Genomic DNA, 24,345 nt, shown 5'->3' with positions numbered 1-24,345 from the left:
TCACATGGTTTGTTTCTCCCAAAATACCATGATCAAATTAACTGGAAATGTATCTTTGATCTCTGTGTACATTCATCTATAAAATAGCTAGCATATACTAGGACCTTAATAAGTGTTTCCTGTCAGAATGAGGGAAGGAGTGAATAGGAGAGCAAATATAAAAAAAAGAGATTACACAGAAAGGAGGTATTGACTCTCTCCTGGGCATTAAGAGAGGCTTTACAAAGGACATTAGCAGGAGTCCAAAGGTAATGAAAAAATAAAACAGGACTAGAATGGGAGCTTCTGTTCTGTATTGAGATCCTGATATGTGTCTTTTCCTTTTTTCAAAATTGTTTGAGGTCAAAATTCTTAGTTTAGAGATTAAGTGAGATAAATTCTCCTAAAATCTAGTAACTTATTTTATTTATTTTGTGTGTGTGTACGCCTTAATTCTAGGGAAATTTCAGGGGTCGAATGGAGTTGGCAAGATTTTGTCCTGTGTATGTGAGCAGAGATGTTGATAAAAATAACTGATAGAGGTAGATATTAATATTTCTTTAATGCTAAGTCTTCAAAACAATTATTAGACATTATTTCAGAAAGAGTTCACATTGTTTGGAATTTAAATAAACCATTTCAAAAAGCAATATTTCCCTATCTAATGGAATATACTTTGAAACTTACAAATATTCTTAATCTGAATATTTTAAATTCAGAAAACAAAAGAAAAAATCCTGCAGAGACAACTGAAGGACTCTCAGGTCTACTATGCTTTTTGACTTAATGTTCTTCATTAACCTCTAATTACATTATTCTTTGGGCTTCCCAGGTGGTGCCAGTGGTAAAGAACTCGCTTGCCAATGCAGGGGACATAAGAGACTCAGGTTTGACCCCTGGGTCAGGAAGATCCCTTGGAGGAGGACAGGGCAACCCACTCCAGTGTTCTTGCCTGGAGAATCCCATGGACAGAGAAGCCTGGAAGGCTATAGTTCATAGGGTTGCAAAGAGTCAGACATGACTGAAGTGACTTAGCACATGCATGGACAATATTCTTTAAGTGAAAAACAGGCACTTAAAAAAAGACATACAACTTCAATTTATCGTCAGTTCTCTTGGTTCCTTCTAATGGGAATGAGCTGGAGGGAGGAAAAACTAAGCACAACAGCACGGTGACCGTGCTCCGGCAACACGGAACACACAGAGCTAAACGAAAGCGTCGGGGAGGTGAAGTGCAAGCAGGTGACCAATTCTGGTCTGTTTAACTTTGCTGTTGGACGTGTCTTCTCTGGGGAGTCTGGAGTGCGGTCCTGTAAGGGAAGGCTGAGAACCTACTCTCCTATTTTCAGGGAACTGCTCTCAAAACTGCTACCTCCCTGTTTAGGTGCTTTGCATCCCTTAACCATGGTATCTTGACAGAGATGAAAAACACTTAGAGTGCAGAGCAAAGACTGATGTGAAAAAAGTATGGTTCGGAAAAGGAAAAAAAAAAGACAGAGAAAGGAAACAGGACTCTAAATTGCAAAGGGTGCATTTTGTTCATTTCTACAGCTTTCTGCTCCCAAGTCTTCCACTTGACTAATGTCACATGATGGTGTATGAACTGTTCACACAATTTCTACAAAGCCTAACTCCTCAGAAAAAAAAAGGCCCATGAAACAGATTTAATTCATCTTGAAACAACAAAGCAATTCTAATCTGTTACAAACAAAAAATCACCTTAGGAGCACTGTCCTGTTATAATAAACAGACATGCTTCATTATGACATGCTCTCCCAGCTACTGATCTCTTCAGTAATTATACCAGGCAATGAGCATGGCATTGATATTACTTTAATATGGAGGGAGGAGAGAACTTAATCACAAATGAAATCAAGGTTCAATATTTCAGTGAAGCTTACATAAGGCCTGTGAACAAATGGTCCATTTCTTAGAAAGAAGAAGAGAGGTGATTTGTAGAATATAGCACTCTCTATGTCTAATTAAAGTTTAAAAATGAAAACTGTCTTAGATTTCTAGTCTTTAACTGTCCATTTCAAACAAATTAGATAAAACTGTCTATCATGTTTCATAATCACCTATTCTTGTCATACTAATAGCAATAAAAGTCTTTTTAAAAAAACATTTTTTATAGATAGGTTGCAAAGAAAAGAGAATGGCAGATAGAAAACTTTTTTCTACAGACAAAACAAAAGTTCAAGAAAAGGTTCCTCACCCTTTTGCAGAACTGTCAAACAACTTCTATGGACCAAGAATAGCATACAGTAAACACACCAGACAAAAGGAATGATGAAAGATGTATTTACTTGTTCAGGGCCTTTATTTTTCTTTCTATTACATATACACCCACACTTAACAGTCTGCATTGTGTTAATAAATAGCAAGTAGCAACCTCAGTGAGCAGAGGAAGGGCTTGTATGATGCTGTCATGTATCACACAGTTGCTTGGCACTGGCGATACAGAGCTCCACATGTGAGGTCCATGCCCACATAAAAAAGAGAGCATACAGGTTAATGGGTGGATCTTTTTACCTCTTAGATACAATGGGAGGAAAGGAAGAAAAGCTGTAAAACAGTGGTTCATTTTTTGGAACTGTCCAACCCTTTCAATTTGGGAAGGAACAAATCAATTTTATGGACCATGTCCTGCCAGAGTAATCTTTTACCAGATAACTTGCAGTGGTTATTTGGAGATCTGCTAAATTGTAACTCCAAACTTTCTAACGCTGAAGAGATTTTTCATCATTTTTCAAATTGTTTTCAATGTTGGATCTATGCTTTATTCTTTATATAAAGTGTGTGTGTGTGTGTGTGTGTGTGTGTATATATATAATTCAAATGTGAAACATTCTGAAGAAAATTTTGTTTCTATTTTCTAAAATATGAAAAAAAATCCAAGTAATAATGATGGATTGGAACTAAAATCCGTAAGCTTTCTGGGTGTTAAAAGCTTACCTCATTTATGACATTAAATATGCAAACAAGAAAGCTACTGCTTTGGGAACCTGAGACATTTTCAGTGTTTTCAGCTTACTCTGTCAAAGTTTGTTTGCAAATGTCCTGCCCATGACAGTCTTCCCAAAAGCAAAGAGAAAAGTCTAACATAAATCAAAGTAAGCTAAAGCCAAAAAATAGAGTAAAAGTGAAATTTTATATATATACATATGTATATGCACACACACACACATATATATATATACACACATACACACAATATATGCTAATATATATGCTTATATTTATTACTTATGTCTCATAAAATAGCTTCTATATATGTAGGTGACCTGAAGAGATACACGAATAAAAGTTGACTTTCAAATTCAGGACATAAAGAAAGGGCATTAGTTCTCAATTCTCCACAAGACCTTCCCCTCAGAGTCAAACTCCATCATCCAAGAGTGGGAGCACAGAGCACAATCTGGTGTCCAAAGTTTATCATCCTGTGAGACAGCCTATCGTAATCAACCCAAATGTCCAGGTCATATGCTCAGCCTGCTCTGTCCCAGCCTTGCTGCTCCCTCGTGATCTTGGACGGATTTCTTCACCACACTAAGGGTGGCTAAGGAGGGCACGCTGGGAGTCCTTGAGGTCTCAGAACTCTGGGAGCAGGTGGCAAAGGAAACTCTGAGTGAGCTCTCCACCCGCTCTAGTGCTGTCCGTGCCTTCCACATAAGCAACTCCTATTAAAGGAAAAAGACCAAGGATCCACTAGAACAAAACCAAGCAGGCCCATTTAATTAGAGCATTTGCTTGATATCCACTTCTTCGTGTTAAACACACAGACACTCGGGCCGAGGAGGTCTGATTAATTTTAATATGCACGGTCGTGACAAGTGCCTCAAGGGTAGCTGAAAAACACACACTCGTGCAAACACACAGAATCTTCCAGCTAGCTGAGCCTGACAAATCAGCTTCAGAAAAATGCTGTATGTGTTCCCCAGATTAGAGCGTTACTATTCAGCAAGGGCCTGAACCTCTAATGTGAGGGGGAAGAGGCTGATGGAACAGGTGGCTGGCTCTTGACTCTTGAATAAGTGACATCTCCAAAAGCTACGGGGACTAGAGCAACAAGAAGGGCTGGCACTGTTGGCTAATGTCCATATTCAACCTGGGTCAATGGGTCTTTTTCAAGTGCTCCATGCATTAAAACTCCAGCTCTGGAACTGAGAGGGTTATATGTGTGGACAAGGGAAACAGGGGTACTTCATTTATCTGAAAGGCTTTTGAAATATTAGAAATTTGAGTAAAGACATGTTTGCAGTGACTGACAAAGTCCTGTTGGTAGATAAACTCATGTATGAGCAGGAAGCAAGTAGAACTCTTCTCATGAAACACACAAACGGAGGACTTGAGAAGAGAAGGATGCCTTGATTGCTCACAGAAGATGAGCATTAAGAACACAGTATGACTACATTTTATTAACAAAAGTACACGTTCTAGTTAAAAAGAAAAATAGAAGCTTTCTTGGCTGAGTGTGTTTCTTGTACAGACAACTGTGATCTCGGCTCAGGGACTTCTCGCCCTAAAGAACACTCCCAAAGGTGATCCCCGAGCTTTTACAACCCAAGTCAGAATATCTTTGGAGAAAATATAAATTAATTTTCTATAACACTTAACAAAATCAACATCAAGATAAACCGCTGTGATGGATACCACTTGAAAAGAAGATGAGCTTGAATAAGTTTCACTCCAGTGTGGAAAAATCACAAGGCTTCAAACTCAGCGTACTCTGTGCTGAAGTTAAAGCACTTACTCCGGAAGAAATAGGCTCTACAACATTTGAGGGTGTCTTCTTGTCCTGACCTTTAAAAAACAAACTCTTTCGTTATCATCATTTTATGAGTGTCGATTTCCATACAGTGACGCCTTTCAAAAGGGAGCCTGGAGGTTAGACTCCAGCACGCTCAACGAGAAGAGAGACATTTTCCAGTGACAGACTGCAGACGAACACGGAGCCACAATGCATTAGGAGTAGCCTCCAACAGCAGCGGGAGTGTGAGGAACAAAACTTAAAAGGGCTCAATTGAAAAGTACCCTTGTTTGTCCTTCAGTGGAACAGCACTTACAAAGCCTCTTCAACGTGTACTTTGTCAAAAGGACAGTAAGAAACTAAACAAAAGCAACTCAAACCTCTGCCAATTAAAGTATCTTTAGGCTTTTCCCCTGATTCGTTCACTTGTTATTTTTCCCACCTCACCAAATGTGGTTTTAAAACAAGACTGAATTTCAAAGTGGATTGCAATATGCTTAATTTAATGGAATGCTTTGGCATTTTGAATATAGAAGAGCCAATTGCCATGATTTCCCTATAAAAATAATAATTAAAAAGTTGGTAAAATTAGGGGGTAATTTTGAAGTTCAGTTTCAACTTGTCTGTTAATATGATATGGTTCAATTTAAATTCTAAAGGGCTGCTCAACAACAGACATTTAAAATAAAAGAGCAGACATTGTGATTTGTAAACTCAAACATCAAACATTCAATGCCTATAGGGATGTTCACAAGGCCAAATATCATGCTCTGGGGGCCTGTCTTTTCCACGGAATAATTACATACGATGCTGCAGCACAGCACAGATGAAAACACACTGCTTATAATATCTACTTTAGGACCCTTAAAATACGTCTTAAAACATGCAAAAAAAAGCTTTCTATCCAAAAAAAAAGAAAAAGGTTTATATCAATTTTGAGAATCTAATGGGTCTATATGTCAACATATTTCTAACAGAAATTAAAAGTCCATTAACACATAATTATTGGGGGGGGGGTGGAGCACACGTAAAGTACCATAGAAGGCACAAGCCACTAAATTGAATTATTTTCAATAGCTGTGACAGAAACAAATATCAAAAGATATATAACAAAATAATATTCACACATATTTTTCAGTTTTAAAAGAGTGTAATTCATGAACAATTTATGCACTTTTTAGTTTGTAACTAGATGGTTATGAGTTACCATCTAGTTACAAACTTAAAAAAATGTCCAATCCAATCTTTGAAGTGGTGGTACACAGGTAGTTTAGTGGAAGTTTTTTGGCATTTGCCGCTGAGAATATGTAGTATACTGACTGCATGTTGTCAGAGTGATATCCACTGAAGTTTTTCTAATTAATAGAGAAAAATTCCCTGCTGTATCTGCTGGAGAGAAACAAAGAAAGGGGGAGACACACACATACACACACACACATACAGAAAATTAATGAAAATAAAACTCGGAATATTTTCTTCACCCAGTGATGGGCTCTGGTCTGTAGATGACTCTGACGGTGAAGGCCTGAGATCTATCACAATATACACTTTTTCAAACTCATTCCATTATTTTACTGTGTGTATATTAGTTGCCCAGTCACATCCAACTCATTGCAATCCCATGGATTAGGGTCCGCCAGGCTCCCCTATCCATGGAATTCTCCAAGAAAGAATACTGGACTGGGTTGCGATTTCTTTTCCAGTATTATTTTATTAGTTCTTACAAAAAGAGAACTAACTTTTTTGTGAAGTCTGTGCTAAAAGCAATGAACTGCTTCATGTAAAGTAACACTGACTTTGTAAATAAGTTGTGGCTTTAGGGTCTTGTAATATAAAACTGTGGCAAAGATTTTTCTGAAGGAGGGGTGCAAGTGGGAGGGGACAAGGGTAAACATATGGCTGACTCATGTTGATGTCTGGTAGAAACCGATGCAATACTGTAAAGCAATTTTCCTTCAATTAAAAATAAATAATTTGTTTTAGAAAAGGTCCCAATTCTATAAAAAGGGATAAAGTCTAGTTCTAATAGAAACAAAACTTCACAAAAAAAGCAGTATCTTACACACAAAGGGTACACTCATCATGGTGTAACAATTTTGGAGGTGTGGGCGTTATACTCGAAGAAGGAAGAACACTGACAGAGACAGATGCTAAATAAAACCAAGCATATGTGGGATCTGAAAGGAGGACTACACACATACCCACATGTACACACAAAAGAAATGAAAAGAAGAAATCAAAATGGGGACAAAGGAAGAACGAATGAGAGAAAGCTAAAATCTTAGAAACTTATGAAATTTTGGGCCAAGGAGACCCTCAATTATATTTTTCTTCAGTATACATTCACATTTATTATACAAATAAGAATAAGGCAGTATGGTACTGGCACAAAGACAGAAATATAGATCAATGGAACAAAATAGAAAGCCCAGAGATATATCCATGCACCTATGGACACCTTATCTTTGACAAAGGAGCCAAGAATATACAATGGAGAAAAGACAATCTAACAAGTGGTGCTGGGAAAACTGGTCAACCACTTGTAAAAGAATGAAACTAGAACACTTTCTAATACCATACACAAAAATAAACTCAAAATGGATTAAAGATCTAAATGTAAGACCAGAAACTATAAAACTCCTAGAGGAGAACATAGGCAAAACACTCTCTGACATAAATCACAGCAGGATCCTCTATGACCCATCTCCCAGAGTAATGGAAATAAAAGCAAAAATAAACAAATGGGACCTAATTAAACTTAAAAGCTTTTGTACAACGAAGGAAACTATAAGCAAAGTGAAAAGACAGCTTTCAGAATGGGAGAAAATGATAACAAACGAAGCAACTGACAAAGAATTAATCTCAAAAATATACAAGCAACTCCTGAAGCTTAATTCCAGAAAAATAAACGACCCAATCAAAAAATGGGCCAAATAACTAAACAGACAGTTCTCCAAAGAAGACATACAGATGGCTAACAAACACATGAAAAGATGCTCAACATCACTCATTATTAAAGAAATGCAAATCAAAACCACAATAAGGTAACATCTCACGCCAGTCAGAATGGCTGCGATCCAAAAGTCTACAAGCAATAAATGCTGGCAAGGGTGTGGAGAAAAGGGAACCCTCCTACACTGTTGGTGGGAATGCAAACTAGTACAGCCACTATGGAGAGCAGTGTGGAGATTCCTTAAAAAACTGGAAACAGAACTGCCTTATGACCCAGCAATCCCACTGCTGGGCATACGCACTGAGGAAATCAGAATTGAAAGACACACGTGTACCCTGATGTTCACTGCAGCACTGTTTATAATAGGCAAGGCATAGAAGCAATCTAGATGTCCATCAGCAAGATGAATGGATAAGAAAGCTGTCATACATATATACAATGGAATATTACTCAGCCATTAAAAAGAATACATTTGAATCAGTTCTAATGAGGTGGATGAAATTGGAACCTATTAAATAGAGTAAAGTAAGCCAGAAAGAAAAACACCAATACAGTATACTAATGCATATATATGGAATTTAGAAAGATGGTAACGATAACCTGTATGCGAGACAGCAAAAGAGACACAGATGTATAGCACAGTCTTTTGGACTCTGTGGGAGAAGGCAAAGGTGGGATAATTTGAGAGAATAGCACTGAAACATGTATATTATCATATATGAAACAGATCGCCAGTTCAGGTTCAATGCATGAGACAGGGTGCTCAGGGCTGGTGCATGGGGATGACCCAGAGGGATGGGATAGGGAGGGAGGTGGGAGGGAGGTTCAGTTTGGGGAACACATGTACACCCATGACTAATTCATATCAATGTATGGCAAAAACCACAACGATATTGTAAAGTAATTACCCTCCAACTAAAATAAATTAAAAAAAAAACAACCCACAAATCCAATGTTAAATTGCTTTTCCTAGTCTCATGTTGGTCACACTTTGCAATTGCATCCATATAGAGAAATCTTCTTTCTTTTTTTTTTAATTTAATTTTATTTTTAAATTTTACAATATTGTATTGGTTTTGCCATATATCGAAATGAATCTGCCACAGGTATACATGTGTTCCCCATCTTAAACCCCCCTCCCTCCTCCCTCCCCATACCATCCCTCTGGGTCGTCCCAGTGCACCAGCCCCAAAAGTAATTCTTCAGGTACAAACTTGCTTAACTACATTTGATTTAGGAAAATTTATATAAATAAACTTCAAAGCAATTTGTTATCCTAGGACTTTCTAAATGTTGGGCTTGTTGTTTTTGTTGTGTATTATATATCCTAAATTTTCAGAATTTTGCAGGTTTGAGTCAGAACTTTTCAGTACTCATCAATATCCTGGGAGAGCATCATTGGAGCTAGGTAATGTTTCTGGTACACCTAAATTAGCAATGTTTCTAACCAGTCAAGTTGTGATAATGACGATCACTGGTACAATTTCAAATTAGTTATCATTTATAAAGTACTTTCAGGTGCATTACCTCATTTATTTCCTTCAACACCCTATGATGGAAGTAGGGCAGTTAGCATTCCCAACAGATATCCATTATATTAACACAATTACTAGCAACCTAAAAGCAAGTAAACAGAATGTCTTTTCTAATATAAACTGTAACATAGGTGATCTGTTTCATGCAAAGAAATCCTTATTTAAAATTAAAAGCTGCATTCCCCCAAATCGATACAATGACATTCCAAAATACTGCTAAATACTTGTAGGTGATTGCTTCAAAACTGACCACAGACTAAACTATGTTAAGTTACGTCTTACACATAGCAATCGGTGGCAGAACCCGACTACAACTCAAACACTGACTCACAGTGTAGTTCCTCTTTTTCACCATGAACTAATTTGAAAGTCAGATAAGCACTATGAACTAGGCCTCAAAAATGAAGCAACACATATTTTCACCATTGGGGTACAATTTCCAGGATTTATAAGCCCTCTGAAGGAACTTGTGAATCCTGAGTTTGGAAACTCTACCCTTGAGGGAATATTATATGTTAGAGTCCTCGAAAGACTGAAGGGAAGAAGGAAGGTGTTGAATTAATTAACTTTTCTTTGACTATAGGCCTCCTGAGACGAACCATGTGGGGGCAGGATTGGGGTGCTGGAGTGACAATATTCAACTGTAAACTGCTCGCATCTTGAATCCATCATAAGTAGTAGTAACTTTCTTTGTAATCCAGCTGTACCCTAGAAAGGAGTGCTGGTCTCTATTACGATGGAACATTATTAAAGAAACATTTAAGCATTTGCAGCTTTGAACTCTGGAAAATTATACATAGATCAATTCAATTCACTTTTGACTTTGCCTATAGCAGTGGTGGAAATTATAATCTGGGGCCACAAATTCATAGATAATGCCAATATATTAGCAATATTGAAAAGAAGTGAAAAGTGGAAGTGTATCCAACTCTTTGTGACATACTCAGTTGTGTCCAACTCTTTGCAACCCCATGGACTCTAGCCCACCAGGCTCCTCTGTCCATGGAATTCTCTAGGCCAAGAATACTGGAGTGGGTAACCATGCCCTTCTCCAGGGGATCAGCAATATTATAGGCATTTAGAAGATTATTGAGACTACAAAGCATATAAAGTTTTTGTTAGGTGTGTATTTTAGTTTGTATCCTGGATCTTATGATATCTAGTTTTGTTATCTGGGACAATACTTTAAACTGTAAATCACAGAAAAAATTGAAAATAATGATCTCAAAGATTCAATAATGACAAGAAGAATGGAGAGGACAAATAAATATATGTGATAAACATGGAGGCTAACTGAGTCGGACACGAAGAAAGGTGATAGTAAATGAAATCCATTCAATTTTTAGGGGAAGGTTGGCTATAAAATGTCAATTAGTGTGTTTATGTCATTCACAGGTAACACAATCACCTATATGTACCAAGTTCATTATTAGGAAGTGGAGAGACACGGATAATCAAACCAAGAACTCTTCATCTCAACGATTCATATACTTGTGGAAGATAGAAGGTAAATAAATAATGATGGTAGTGTGCTCAGAACTAACAGAGATGAATTAGTGTTAGCAGTGTAGACTAAACCAAATTCTAACAAAGGTGTTTAGAGAAGGTGGTAAGTCTTAAAAGGTGAATATATATTCATTGGGTACCTAAGATGGAATATTTTAGGCAGGGGAAACAGAATATGAAGAGGCAGAGTAGTATTAAAATAGAGGAGAGTGCTGAGAGAACTGCAGGCAATTTCTTTAATAAGACAATATGACAACATGTACCTTAGAGAGTGGTAGGAAGTAAGGTTAAGGAGATAAAAGGATGGAGTCAGATTATATATGGTCTTATGTTCAATACCAAGTAGTTTTGCAAAGGAAAAGAGGCTCATTCTAATTCTAGTTCCTCCTTCTTACAAGAATATGATCAAGTGATTAGGTCTTGATTTTTCATTATTAAGGTAAGAAATACTACCAGCTTCAGAGTTTCTAAGGATTAAATGAGGTATATATTTATTAAGGTCTTTCTTTACTTTTCCCAAGACAGCAATGGGGCAATATGGAAGTAGTATGAATGTACTTTCAACAAATATTTTAAATATTTAATGTGCACTATACTCACTCTTATGGAGTTTAATATCAGGGCAGAAACTTGACAAATAAATAGTCAAAATATAGTTTTATTACTGTAAAAATGGACGGAAGCATGTAACAGTTCTTTAAAAAGATTTAAAAATTATTGTAATGAATGCAAATAACTCTTTGTAGCAACTTGGACTTGGAGAAATGAGGAAAAGAATTACTCAGAATTATAGATAGAGGGGATAGGAATCAAGAAAAGATTTTTTTTGTTGTGTTTCAAACAGGAAGACATGTAAATAAGCTGAAAAAGCCATTCCCAAAAGACATAGGAGGTAACATAGGCATTAATATAGAAAGTAAAAATATGAAGCCTGTTATAATATTATATCTAAAAGTATTATATTTTAAATGAGATATATAAAGTTCATGTCAAGGTAAAAATTATTTTCACCTGTACTGTTAATGAGCCTAAAGTCTGAATGAAAATTAAAATCTGGATCTGACCCATAAATTTATGCTGATCCATATTTATAGATCACCCATAGCTACCTGAACTTTGAGAACACAAGTAGATGGGTATACAAATACCCACTGGTTGGTTTTATTAGCTAAATTAAGATATCTGGTTGTCTTAGATTTGTTCAAATTTATCAGTGATATGTTCTTTAAAACAAAGATGAAGTGATGACATTATTTCTAAAAAAAAAAAATAAATAAAGACAAAGAGAGTTAAGAATACCAGAATGTATGATATAAGTGAACTGGAAAAAAAGGCACCTGGACCTGTGGGATGTGTACTGGGTTCTTATTCTGGCTTTAACACTAACTTGCTGTGTGATTTCAAGTACATCTCTACCTCAGATCTCTCTCTTGGAGAGGGCTAAAATATGTCTTCATTTCATTCTAATTCTGAAATTCTAACAAGCCAAACTAATTTGCTCCCAGACGTTTTTCTAAAACAGTATTTTCTTAAGGTATCTTCCAAGGCATTTTTTCTATAACATTTTAAAATCAAACATTTTAAACTGAGCTATTTTCAATTGAAACTTTTAAGAAATTTGATCACCACTGAGGAATCAGAAATCACTTTAGCTGAAAATTACTGAATACTACTTTTCATTCAATTATTCAAAGGACACAAATGCTAAAGTGTAACATTATTACTGGCAAAATTCCTAATTAGAAAAAAACAGTAAAAGTAATGATTTAGGGAATTAATTTTAATTTAAGGTTGACTTCAGTTTGAATGATGACCCTGACAGTCACCCTGTGACATATTTAATCACTAGTTTCCTCATCTGAAAATGGAAATAAGAAGAGTCCGAATATTTCAATTATATGTATGGCATTTCCAGAAATGGATATAGATTCTCATAGTAGCCCTGGTTATGAGGTTTATGTAAAGATTGAATAAAGTATTTCATATAAGTGAAAAATCACTCAGTCATGTCTGATTTCTTTGTGACCCCATGGACTCTAGCCCACCAGGCTCTTCTGACCATGATTTCTCCAGGCAAGAATACTGGAGTGGGTGGCCATTCCCTTCTCCAGGGGATCTTCCCAACCCAGGGACTGAACCTGGGTCTCTTGCAGAGCAGGCAGATTCTTTACCATGCAAGCCACCAGGAAACCCATTTCATATAAAGATATGCACTTAATACAACCATTTTCCCCAAAATACATATCATTTACTCAGTGCCTAGATATAAGAATGATGTAGCACATAATATGATATTAACACTTCACTGTCACTCTTAACCCCTCAGTCTGATAGTTAGAAAACCAACTGATAAAGCATAGCTACTACCAAACACAAAATACCAATATATTATATTACATAATATATATTACATAGATGAGACATTTTGAACTGAAAATTTTTGATGAATTTTGGCAGGTCCACATCAGTTGGAGTCTCACTGGATAAATGAGACTATTTAGCACCAGAACTTTTCAAGTAAAGACAAGCAAAAATTCTGATGAAAGAAAAAGATATAAACACAAATATATCAGTATATCTCTACCTGTTTATATCATTTAAAATATTTTAACTAATTGCTTGAAAAGATAAGCTATCTGGGATAATAGAGCCATTTTTTATTCAACTCATAGGCAAATCCAAGTTTCTTTCTAACCATTTTACCTCGGTAGCCTCCTTTTGCATGATACACCATTCTCTTGTAACTTCTGAATTTCTGCTAGTTGGCTGTTGGCAGGGAAAAGGTTGGAAATAAAACAGACTTTCTATTGAAATCTGCATTCTCCCCTCAATGAGAGGAAGCAAAGGCATGAATATGGCCCCCTCATAATGATTTAGCTGGGGCTTAATGAAATTTTCATCACAACCTGCTGTTCATTTTAATGGCCTTTGAAAAACAATGGGAAAAAATAGCTTGAGGGAAGAAAAGATTTTTCCGTGGCAGATATTTGTAAAGTAGTTCCATTCACCTGTTCTCCACTCTCCTCATCCCCATATTACTGCACTAATCACAGAACTGTAACAATGTTTTGTAGTTTGTCATTAAATTTTTTCCTATATATGTTATTCCTCTTGTTGCATCCCAGAAGTACAGATCATTTGTAGTTACTACCACACAGTGCAGACACTGTATGCAGTGTCACTGTCCAGATCCCTGGATGATGTCAGGTTCTGGTGTCCATTCTCTTGTTTAAATATACCCTTTAATTAATGGAGTTTTTAACCAGTTTGAATAATGACCCCAACAGTCACCCTATAACACACTCAATCATCAGTTCCCTATTTGAAAATAGAAACTGTAAGAATCAGAATATTTAGAATGTAACTTTCCACTTGCTGTAAAGTCTATTATACATCTCCATAGATATGTTTCTCCATTTTTCTTTCTTTGCAGTTACAAAAAAATTGAAAGAAATTTCCTTTAACATTATATTCCTTTTCTATGATACAAATTTCTGCCCTGTCATTTTTTCTTGGTGATTATGATCACTTTACATAATACATACATAAATTTCTCCTTGATGTATCTCCTAACAGTTAGAGTTTAACCATTCATGCAAGAGCAAATTTAGTTATCAATACAAGTGAATCTAATTTCTCCAAAGATACAGATTCCCAACAGGCACATGAAAAGAAGCTCAATATCACTAATTATTAGATAAATGCAAATCAAAACTACAATGAGGTACCACTTCACACCCATAAGAATGGCCATCAGTACAAAGTCTACAAATAACAAATTCTAGAGAGGGTGTGGAGAAAAAGGAATCCTACTGTACTACTGGTGGGTATGTAAGTTGGTTTAGCCACTACAGAAAATAGTCTGGAAGTTCCTCAAAAAACTAAAAACAGAGTTGTCATATGATTCAGCAATCCCATTCCTAAGCAAATATCAGGAGAAAACTCTAATTAAAAAATGATACATGCACCCCAATATTTACAGCATCACTATTTAAAATAGCTGAGAGATGGAGGCAACCTAAACGTCCACTAACAGACATTTAAAGAATGGATAAAGAAGACGGGGTATATATATATACATATGTGTGTGTGTGTGTGTGTGTATACATATATAGATAGATAGATAGATAGATACAATGTGATATTACTCAGCTACAAGCAAGAATGAAATAATGCCATTTGCAGCAACATGTATGAATCTAGAGATTATCACACTAAGTGAAGTTAGTCAGAAAGAGAACAACAAACACTATATAATGTCACTTATATGTGAAATCTAAAATATGATACAAACTTATTTACAAAACAGAAACAGACTCACAGATACAGAAAACAAACTTATCAATGGAGAAAGGGGTAGGGGAGAGGTAATTAGATGTTTGGGGTTAGCAGATACAAACTACTATATATAAAACAGATAACAACACAGTCTTACTGAATAGTACACTCAACTATATTCAATATCCTGTGATAGGTCATAATGGAAAAAAATATGGAAAGAATATACATGTATAAAAATGTACAACTGAATCAATTTGCTGTACACCAGAAACTACCACATTGTAAATCAATTATATGCCAATTGTAAGTAAGTAAATAAATACAAGTAAGTCTATTTATATTTCTGCATACTCTAAGCATGTCTAGGGATCTTGTGTAAATAAACATAAAACCATCTTAGTGGTTTTGTATTTATACAAACACCATCTTTCTGGAACTCAGGCTTTTAGATGCTTGGCATGTTCAAGTTATATTTCATTCTTCCATAAAGACTATCTCTGTATTTTCTCATGTCTTCATATTACTCAATAACAGGTCAGTCTTGAGCTAAGCTTTTAATATATTTTAGGAAGAAAAGTTAAAAAAAAAAAAAGAAAAGCTGTAGAAAATACAATAATGAAAACACTCTCATGTCCACATGCAATAATGATATTTCCTCGTGTTAACTCTTTCTGCCTTGGATGCTCTATCTCTGTTCCTTTGACTGTGTATCTATAATTTTCTCCTCATTCCCAATACCTCTGAATGTATCCTGCTAAGCGAACTGGGAAGCATGGTCTCTTGCCCTGTTTCCTGTTAGGAATTATTCATTTGGCTTCAGTCTGCCATATACTTTGAAACTGAGAGTCTGTGCACCCGCTTGGAAGGAAGCTCACATGAAACACCGAGGCCACGGCCCTAGAAGAAACGACACTTGAGTAGCAAAGAGCACACGTCATATCCAGATCTTTCTTTCTAACAACATTCTCTAGTAAAAGGAACCAGGGCTTCTTAGAGAAAAAACCAGGGCTTCTTAGGGCTTTCAAGATAAACAGAAAATATACAAGATGAATCCGCACGATCTTACAGTGGCAAAAAGTAAAAAATGCTCAAAAAAAAAAAAAAAGGCAAAATCACAGTGGTATGTCATAGTGACATGAAAGAACCCACCCCCCCACCCCAGTGAACAAAACTGGAATAACCTAACAAAATTATGCATTATATCTCAAAGTATAAAATAAACATCCATGAGTCAATATTGATAGAAGATACTGAAGAAAGTAATAAATGGCAGAGAAGAGATAAATTGCCCATAAAGAATAATTCCAAATAAATTTGTAGATGATCCACTCTAAAGGATGGGGATCAAGGCTCCCTACTTTGTAAACACGGATTGTACACAGCATCTTCCTTCTAAAGAGTATGGTACAGAAAAGGGGCGGGGAGATTTTAGAGGAGAAACCTGACAAACCCTACATCAGCCAGATGATCAAGGTCAACATCAACATTTATAAGTCACATAGTAAGGATGTACTCTTGTGATGTGACACAAACGGTACTTGGTTTCTGCGGTCTTTCAACCCAAACTCACAATCCCAGTTTCATTAAGAGAAAATCACCAGAGAAATTCTAACAGACAGGCATTCTACAATCTATCTGAATAGCACTCCTCAAAATTTTCAAGGTCATCACAAACAAGAACAGGCCGAGAAACTGTTGCAGCTAAAAGGACCCCAAGGAGACTTAACAACTAAACAGCTAAATGTAATCCGTTATTTGGTAACATCCTAGAACAGAAAAGCACACAATGACAATTAAAGAAATTTGAATGAACTCTGGACTTCAGTTAATCACACTGTATCTCAACATAGAAGATGTGAAACAATTTTGAATGCAGAAAGTTAATCATGCAAAATGAACACCATATAGAAAAATAAAGACAAAAACATCATAAATATGTTATATCAGAAAGCTATGATTTGGAGTCACTTTTATTTTCTTCCTTTTAATTTTATTGTTTTGTAAAACAATTTTATCGTAAGAAAATATTATTTTCAATATCAGAAAAAACTTCAGCACATTAAAAGAAAAAAGGTTGTCTGGGTCTTCCTCAAAGCCCCATTTTTATCTCCATGCAGATTAGAGCCAAAAAGTCTTTGGCTGACTAGATTATCTCTACAATTCCTTCCAACTGTAAGATCATGTGAATTACATAAATTTTAACTAAAATCCATGTACCAGCTATGCATCTGGTAGAAACCCAGAAATATTTAATTACCACATGACTCCCAATACTGGTTAACATACATTTTGTGCCAGATATAATTTACCAGTGTCCTAACAACAGACTAGAAATGAGCCCAACTCAGTGTTAAATAGTATAAATGTAGTATATTTTTGGTGTGAAGTATGTCTTTTTATATCACTGTTTTATGTTTGTTTGTTTGAATTTTCCATCTGACTCTGACATAGGAGGCATGTTCTTCTGTGCAACATGGCATCCATGCTTAGGATGGACACAGATTTACACAGAAGTTAGTGAATATCTGCAGCATAAAAGATGGCTGTCAGTTAAGCATCAATTGTTTTACTAGTTCATTTGCTTTAATTTTAAGATTAGTCCATGAGCATATCACCTGCAGGATACTATCTGTAACTATTCAAGAGATTTAGTGCATCTTGGAAGTTAAAAAATGGAAACTTCAACAGAGTTAAGACAGTTAGAAAATCATTACTTTTCAAATACACACTACCTCCAAGCTCACCAATTTTGGATTATACAAAAAAATAGACCTGTCTATGTAGCCTAAGAGGTGTTAATGTATAAAGGATATAAAATGTAACAAAGTTGTAAAATGGCCTTGGGCAGGGGTGGTGGAGTGGGGGGGCGGGCAGGCTTGGGCAGGGGGCAGATTAGAGATGCACAAGTTAGACTGGAGATATCTGGCAGGTAGGCGGTGACTATCCTGGGCTCCGCTGCCACATTCTATTCCTGAATCTTTAAGTTGTACTCAACCATAACTTACTCATGTGTGAAAAAAGAGAAGACATCACACAAGAATTAATGATTTATAAAATTGGGATAAACGCACTTACATTTCTAAAAAAAGAATATTCATCTTCATAGCATTACATTTCTCTCTCTTCCAACCTAACATTGAGAGTGTGTCAGAGAAGGGAACTGGAAATTAAAATCAAACCATTAAGATTAGGAGATTGGCAACAAATCTGTTTTGGCTGCAATCCTTTACCTTCTGGCTCATTTTTGATGAGCTCTTCCATTTTCCTCTGTTTCAAGGTGTCAACGACATCAGCTAAGCTGCCTTTGCGCCTTTCAGGAGTTCCCAGGGTTGTACTAGACAAGGACTCGCCACTCTGTCGCCCACCTTCTTCTGCCTTCTGAGGTGAGGTAGATGAGTTGTGTGGGGCAAATGAAGACATAACTTTATTGCCATCAACTTCCTGAAAGAGAAAGCAAAGGAAAAAAAAATATATATATATATATGCATGTATACATTTGCTTAAAATTCAATAAGCTTTTTAATTTTAATTGATTACATGGCTTATTCAGGACTTCTCTGATAGGTCAGTTGGTAAAAAATTCTCCTGCAATGCGGGAGACCCCAGTTCAATTCCTGGGTCGGGAAGATCCTCTGGAGAAGGGACAGGCTACCCACTCCAGTATTCTTGGGTTTCCTTGTGACTCAGCTGGTAAAGAATCCACCTGCAATGCGGGAGACCTGGGTTCAATCCCTGGGTTGTAACGATCCTCTGGAAGAGGGAAAGGCTACCCACTCCAGTATTCTGGCCTGGAGAATTCCATGGACCACATAGTCGCAAAGAGTTGGACATGACTGAACAACTTTCACCATGGCTTATTCAGTTGCAACATTAAAAACTGATATGCTACTGTGCAGGAGCAAAAGGAATAAAGAAATTTCAGAAAAGAATACATCAACATTACAGCCTCACACTAGAGTGAGACAAAGATCAATTCGTAGGAGAGGGAAAAATAAGATTCTCTCCCCAATACTGAGTTCAAATAGCAATGAAACCTTCTACAAAGCCTATATTGATTTTATATATATATATATATATATTTTTTTTTTTTGCTTTTGTTTCAAAGTCTTAGATTTTCCTATGAACATCTAAAATGCAGTGGTCACCTGTAATAAACCTTCTCATGATACTATACTGTTTAAATAAATAACATTCCATATATCAGTTTTCTTTTTAATTGTAAGCAGTCACCTCTTGTTGATGGTACTTCTAAATAAAGCACGGTCCTCATTTGATTCTCCACCTCCCTCTCATGCTTTTAAAAAGGCATCAGACACACAGGAGATTCTGACATCAGAGAGGAATACTGCAGTTTCATTTCTGCTTCTGCAGAAGATCTTTCCAATTCCATGCCTTACCTAAAGCACTGGTTCTGATGATACTCTTTGCTATTTTGCACACTAAGCCTCATCTGCTCTACAAAATAAAGTTTCTTGCAGACTTTGCCTCTTCATGATTGTGTTATGTGTGTGAAAAGAATCTATTCAAGAATTCTAAAAGGTAAACATAAGTTGGTGTTCCTTTAGACATTCTTTCCCCCATGACTTCTAGTAGAACTTTGGCAATCTAAGTAACTCGGGGCGGGGGGGGGGGGCATATTTTGTATGTTGCTGTTGTCTAGTCACTAAGTCGTGTCTGAGTCTTTTGTGACTCTGTGGACTCTAGTCAGCCAGGCTCCTCTGTCCATGTGATTTCCCAGGCAAAAATACTGGAGAGACTTGCCATTTCCCTCTCCAGGGGATCTTTTGGACCCAGGGATCAAATCTGCATCTCCTGCGTTGGCAGGCAGATTCTTTACCACTAAGCCCCCATGGAAGCCCTTATATTTTATATAAGAAGCATTATATTAATTTTTTCAAACATTATCAAGAAAAATAATATTAAAAGGACAAAGAAAAATTATTTTCTTAAAGAGAATTTTCTTTGTATAATCTCTTACTTTCATAATCTTTTGTGCTGTTGCTCAAGTTGAGTCCAACTCTTTGTGACCCCATGGACTGTAGCTTGCCAGGTTCCTCTGTCCATGGGGACTCTCCAGGCAAGAACCCCCTGGAGTGGGTTGCCATGACCTCCTCCAAGGGATCTTCGCAAACCAGGAATCGAACCCAGGTCTCCCACATTGTAGGTGGATTCTTTAGCATCCAGCCACCAGGAAAGCCCAAGAATACTGGAATGGGTAGCCCATCCCTTCTACAGGGGATCTTCCTGACACAGGAATTGAACCATCATCTCCAGTACTGCAGGCAGATTCTTTACCAGTTGAGCTACCAGGGAAGCCCATAATCTTTCGACTTCCCATAAAAGAGAGCTTTTCTTAAAAATAAGTCACATCCTAACATCGTTGAGTATGTTAGTCTCTCTCTAGATTTATTTTCTAATTCTACACAATTAAAATTTTCCATTAAAATATATGAGATTGTGACTATACTTAATTTTCAGGAAAATAGCTTATACTCATGTTTACATGCTTGTCCTTTATTTTAAAATATGTTAGTAAGGATGTGTGGACCTCCGAAAAATGACAAATCACATGGAATTCATGTTTAATCTTTAAAAATGAATGCTAATGTTTTTGACTAGATTAAAACATATTAAAAGTATTCAATAATACTTTCAGTTCAGTTCAGTCGCTCAGTTGTGTCCGACTCTTTGCAACCCCATGAATCACAGCACGCCAGGCCTCCCTGTCCATCACTAACTCCCGAAGTTCACTAAAACTCATGTCCATCGAGTTGGTGAGCCATCCAGCCATCTCATCCTCTGTCATCCCCTTCTCGTCCTGCCTCCAAACCCTCCCAGCATCAGAGTCTTTTCCAATGAGTCAACTCTTCACATGAGGTGGCCAAAGTATTGGAGCTTCAGCTTCAGCATCAGTCCTTCCAATGAACACCCAGGAATGGTCTCCTTTAGGATGGACTGGCTGGATCTCCTTGCAGTCCAAGGGACTCTCAAGAGTCTTCTCCAACACCACAGTTCAAAAGCATCAATTCTTTAGCGCTCAGCTTTCTTCACAGTCCAGCTCTCGCATCCATACATGATGCGAAAAACCATAGCCTTGACTAGACAGACTTTTGTTAGCAGAGTAATGTCTCTGCTTTTGAACATGCTATCTAGGTTGGTCATAACTTTCCTTCCAAGGAGTAAGCATCTTTTAATTTCATGGCTGCAATCTCCATCTGCAGTGATTTTGGAGCCCCAAAAAATAAAGTCTGACACTGTTCCCACTGTTTCCCATCTATTTCCCATGAAGTGATGGGACCAGATGCCATAATCTTCGTTTTCTGAATGTTGAGCTTTAAGCCAACTTTTTTACTCTCCTTTCACTTTCATCAAGAGGCTTTTTTTAGTTCCTCTTCACTTTCTGCCATAAGGGTGGTGTCATCTGCATATCTGAAGTTATTGATATTTCTCCTGGCAATCTTGATTCCAGCTTGTGCTTCTTCCAGCCCAGCGTTTCTCATGATGTACTCTGCAAAGAAGTTAAATAAGCAGGGTGACAATGTACAGCCTTGACGTACTCCTTTTCCTGTTTGAAAGCAGTCTGTTGTTCCATGTGCAGTTCTGTTGCTTCCTGACCTGCATAGAGGTTTCTCAAGAGCCAGGTCAGGTTGTCTGGTATTTCCATCTCTTTCAGAATTTTCCACAGTTTTTTGTGATCCACACAGGTAAAGGCTTTGGCATAGTCAATAAAGCAGAAATAGATGTTTTTCTGGGAACTCTCTTGCTTTTTCCATGATCCAGTGGATGTTGGCAATTTGATCTCTGGTTCCTCTGCCTTTTCTAAAACCAGCTTGAATATCAGGAAGTTCAAGTATTGCTGAAGCCTGGCTTGGACAATTTTGAGCATCAGTTTACTAGCATGTGAGATGAATGCAATTGTGCGGTAGTTTCAGCATTCTTTGGCATTGCCTTTCTTTGGGATTGGAATGAAAACTGACTTTTTTCAGTCCTGTGGCCACTGCTGAGATTTCCAAATTTGCTGGCATATTGAGTGCAGCACTTTCACAGCATCATCTTTCAGGATTTGAAATAGCTTTCTAAGGCCCACTTGACTTCACATTCCAGGACGTCTGGCTCTAGGTGAATGATCACACCATCGTGATTATCTTGGTCGTGCAGATCTTTTTTGTACAGTTCTTCTGTATATTCTTGCCACTTCTTCTTAATATCTTCTGCTTCTGTTAGGTCCATAGCATTTCTGGCCTTTATTGAGCCCATCTTTGCATGAAATGTTCCCTTGGTATCTCTAATTTTCTTGAAGAGATCTCTAGTCTTTCCCATTCTGTTGTTTTCCTCTATTTCTTTGCATTGATTGCTGAGGAAGGCTTTATCTCTCCTTGCTATTCTTTCGAACTCTTTGGAACTGATGCTTTTTTCTTTCCTTTCCTCCTTTGCTTTTCACTTCTCTTCTTTTCACAGCTACTTGTAAGGCCTCCCCAGACAGCCATTTTGCTTTTTTGCATTTCTTTTCCATGGGGATGGTCTTGATCCCTGTCTCCTGTACAATGTCATGAACCTCCGTATATAGTTCATCAGGCACTCTATCTATCAGATCTAGTCCCTTAAATCTATTTCTCACTTCCACTGTCTACTCATAAGGGATTTGATTTAGGTCAGGCCTGAATGGTCTAGTGGTTTTCCCTACTTTCTTCAATTTAAATCTGAATTTGACAATAAGGAGTTCATGATCTGAGCCACAGTCAGCTCCTGGTCTTGTTTCTGCTGACTGTATAGAGCTTCTCCACCTTTGGCTGCAAAGAATATAATCAATCTGATTTTGGTGTTGACCATCTGGTGATGTCCATGTGTAGAGTCTTCTCTTGTGTTGTTGGAAGAGGGTGTTTGGTATGACCAGTGTGTTTTCTTGGCAAACCTCTATTAGCCTTTGCCCTGCTTCATTCCGTATTCCAAGGCCAAATAGTACTCTGTTTTTTTAAAATATATTAAAAGTAGAGATGTCAGTACAAATATAATCGTAATCTGTTGTAGTTTTTGTCAAAGGATATTAGTGAGTATGGGCTTCCCACATGGCTCAGTGGTAAAGAACCCACCTGCCAATGCAAGAGATACAGTAGATGTGGGTTCGATCCCTGAGTTGAGAAAAACCCTGGAGAAGAAAATGGCAACACACCTCAATACTCTTGCCTGGAGAATCCCATGGACAGAGGAGCCTGGCTGGCTATAGTCCACGGGGTCACAAAGAGTTGAACACGACTTAGCAACTTAGCATGCATGCATTAGTGAGTACAAGGACATTAGCTATGGTACAAACATCTGTTTGTTGGGTGACATCGAGGCAATGTGGAAGCATAAGTAAAAAATGTGTGTTAAAAGAATTTTCAAAAGTATGATTCTAAACCCCAAATGCTTTCCATTTCCTACAAACAGAACATGTCCCTTACAATTACTATTCCTTAATTAAATATTCTATAAAAATGCACTGATAGATGAATCTTAGCTTATAATATACTTGAATTTGGAAATTAATACGCATAGTATAATAATTACAAGACCCTGCAGGCTAAGTGAAGGTACACTTTTGTAATTATTTACTTAAAAATGACACACAAATACAAGCAAATACTTAACCATATATATACAGATACCTCTGAAAAGGGCAACAACATATTCATTCAGTAAACTAAGGAATGGTTTTATGAATGACCGATAATAAACATCAGCTCAGTTTAACGTCCAAATTTGAATATAGCAAAACTGCTGTATTTATTTTCCACAATCTTTCTTCTCACTTATTTCCAGGGTCAAAAGCAGAAACACTCCAATTTTAGCTTCACTTCAAACATGCATATTTTATACTCTGCTTTTACATTGTATGATGATAAACTTTACAAACAAGAATTTGGCATCTGAGCTTCACATTCCATAATTGAAAACTACACACATCTTTCTGCATAATCATCAGTACAGAGAACAGCACCCAAACTGTATGCAATGAAGTCTATTAAGATATGAGAAAATTTTTCCAACTAAAGTAAAATAAAATCGTATCCCATTTTGCATGTCTCTAATTCTCTACACTTTGCAAAGAGGAAGGATTTATTGTAAAGAGTTTAACGTATTTCATAAGAATTCTAACCTCAGTTACCACAGCCATATAAAAATAAATTAATTATTTAGCATTATTGCTATTTCATGTAGGAATATTTATCTTATTGCTATTTCACCTGTCTGATTACATTTCAGCCTCTGGCACTGTTAATCCCTTTAACAGTTTCATGTAGTTAACAGATGTTTCAGTGTGGGGCTCCATTGTTCATCTGCATGGGGAAAGGCCTGTGTAT

General features: G+C 36.9%; 1 protein-coding gene across 35 annotated transcripts in view; it reads right to left on the bottom strand.

Moving 5' to 3' along the window:
- SOX5 (SRY-box transcription factor 5) overlaps window positions 1-24,345 on the bottom strand; it is a 1,171,821-nt gene that overhangs the window by 332,870 nt on the left and 814,606 nt on the right. For all 35 annotated transcript variants that reach the window (XM_070788609.1, XM_070788604.1, XM_070788607.1 and 32 more), the window contains one exon: window positions 18,235-18,445. In XM_070788609.1, coding sequence (XP_070644710.1) covers window positions 18,235-18,445 — 211 coding nt within the window. The remainder of the gene's footprint in view (window positions 1-18,234; window positions 18,446-24,345) is intronic.

Source organism: Bos indicus, chromosome 5 (assembly GCF_029378745.1).
Source record: "Bos indicus isolate NIAB-ARS_2022 breed Sahiwal x Tharparkar chromosome 5, NIAB-ARS_B.indTharparkar_mat_pri_1.0, whole genome shotgun sequence".
In the NCBI taxonomy this organism is placed as follows: domain Eukaryota; kingdom Metazoa; phylum Chordata; class Mammalia; order Artiodactyla; family Bovidae; genus Bos; species Bos indicus.
This window is presented reverse-complemented; position numbering and strand designations above follow the sequence as displayed.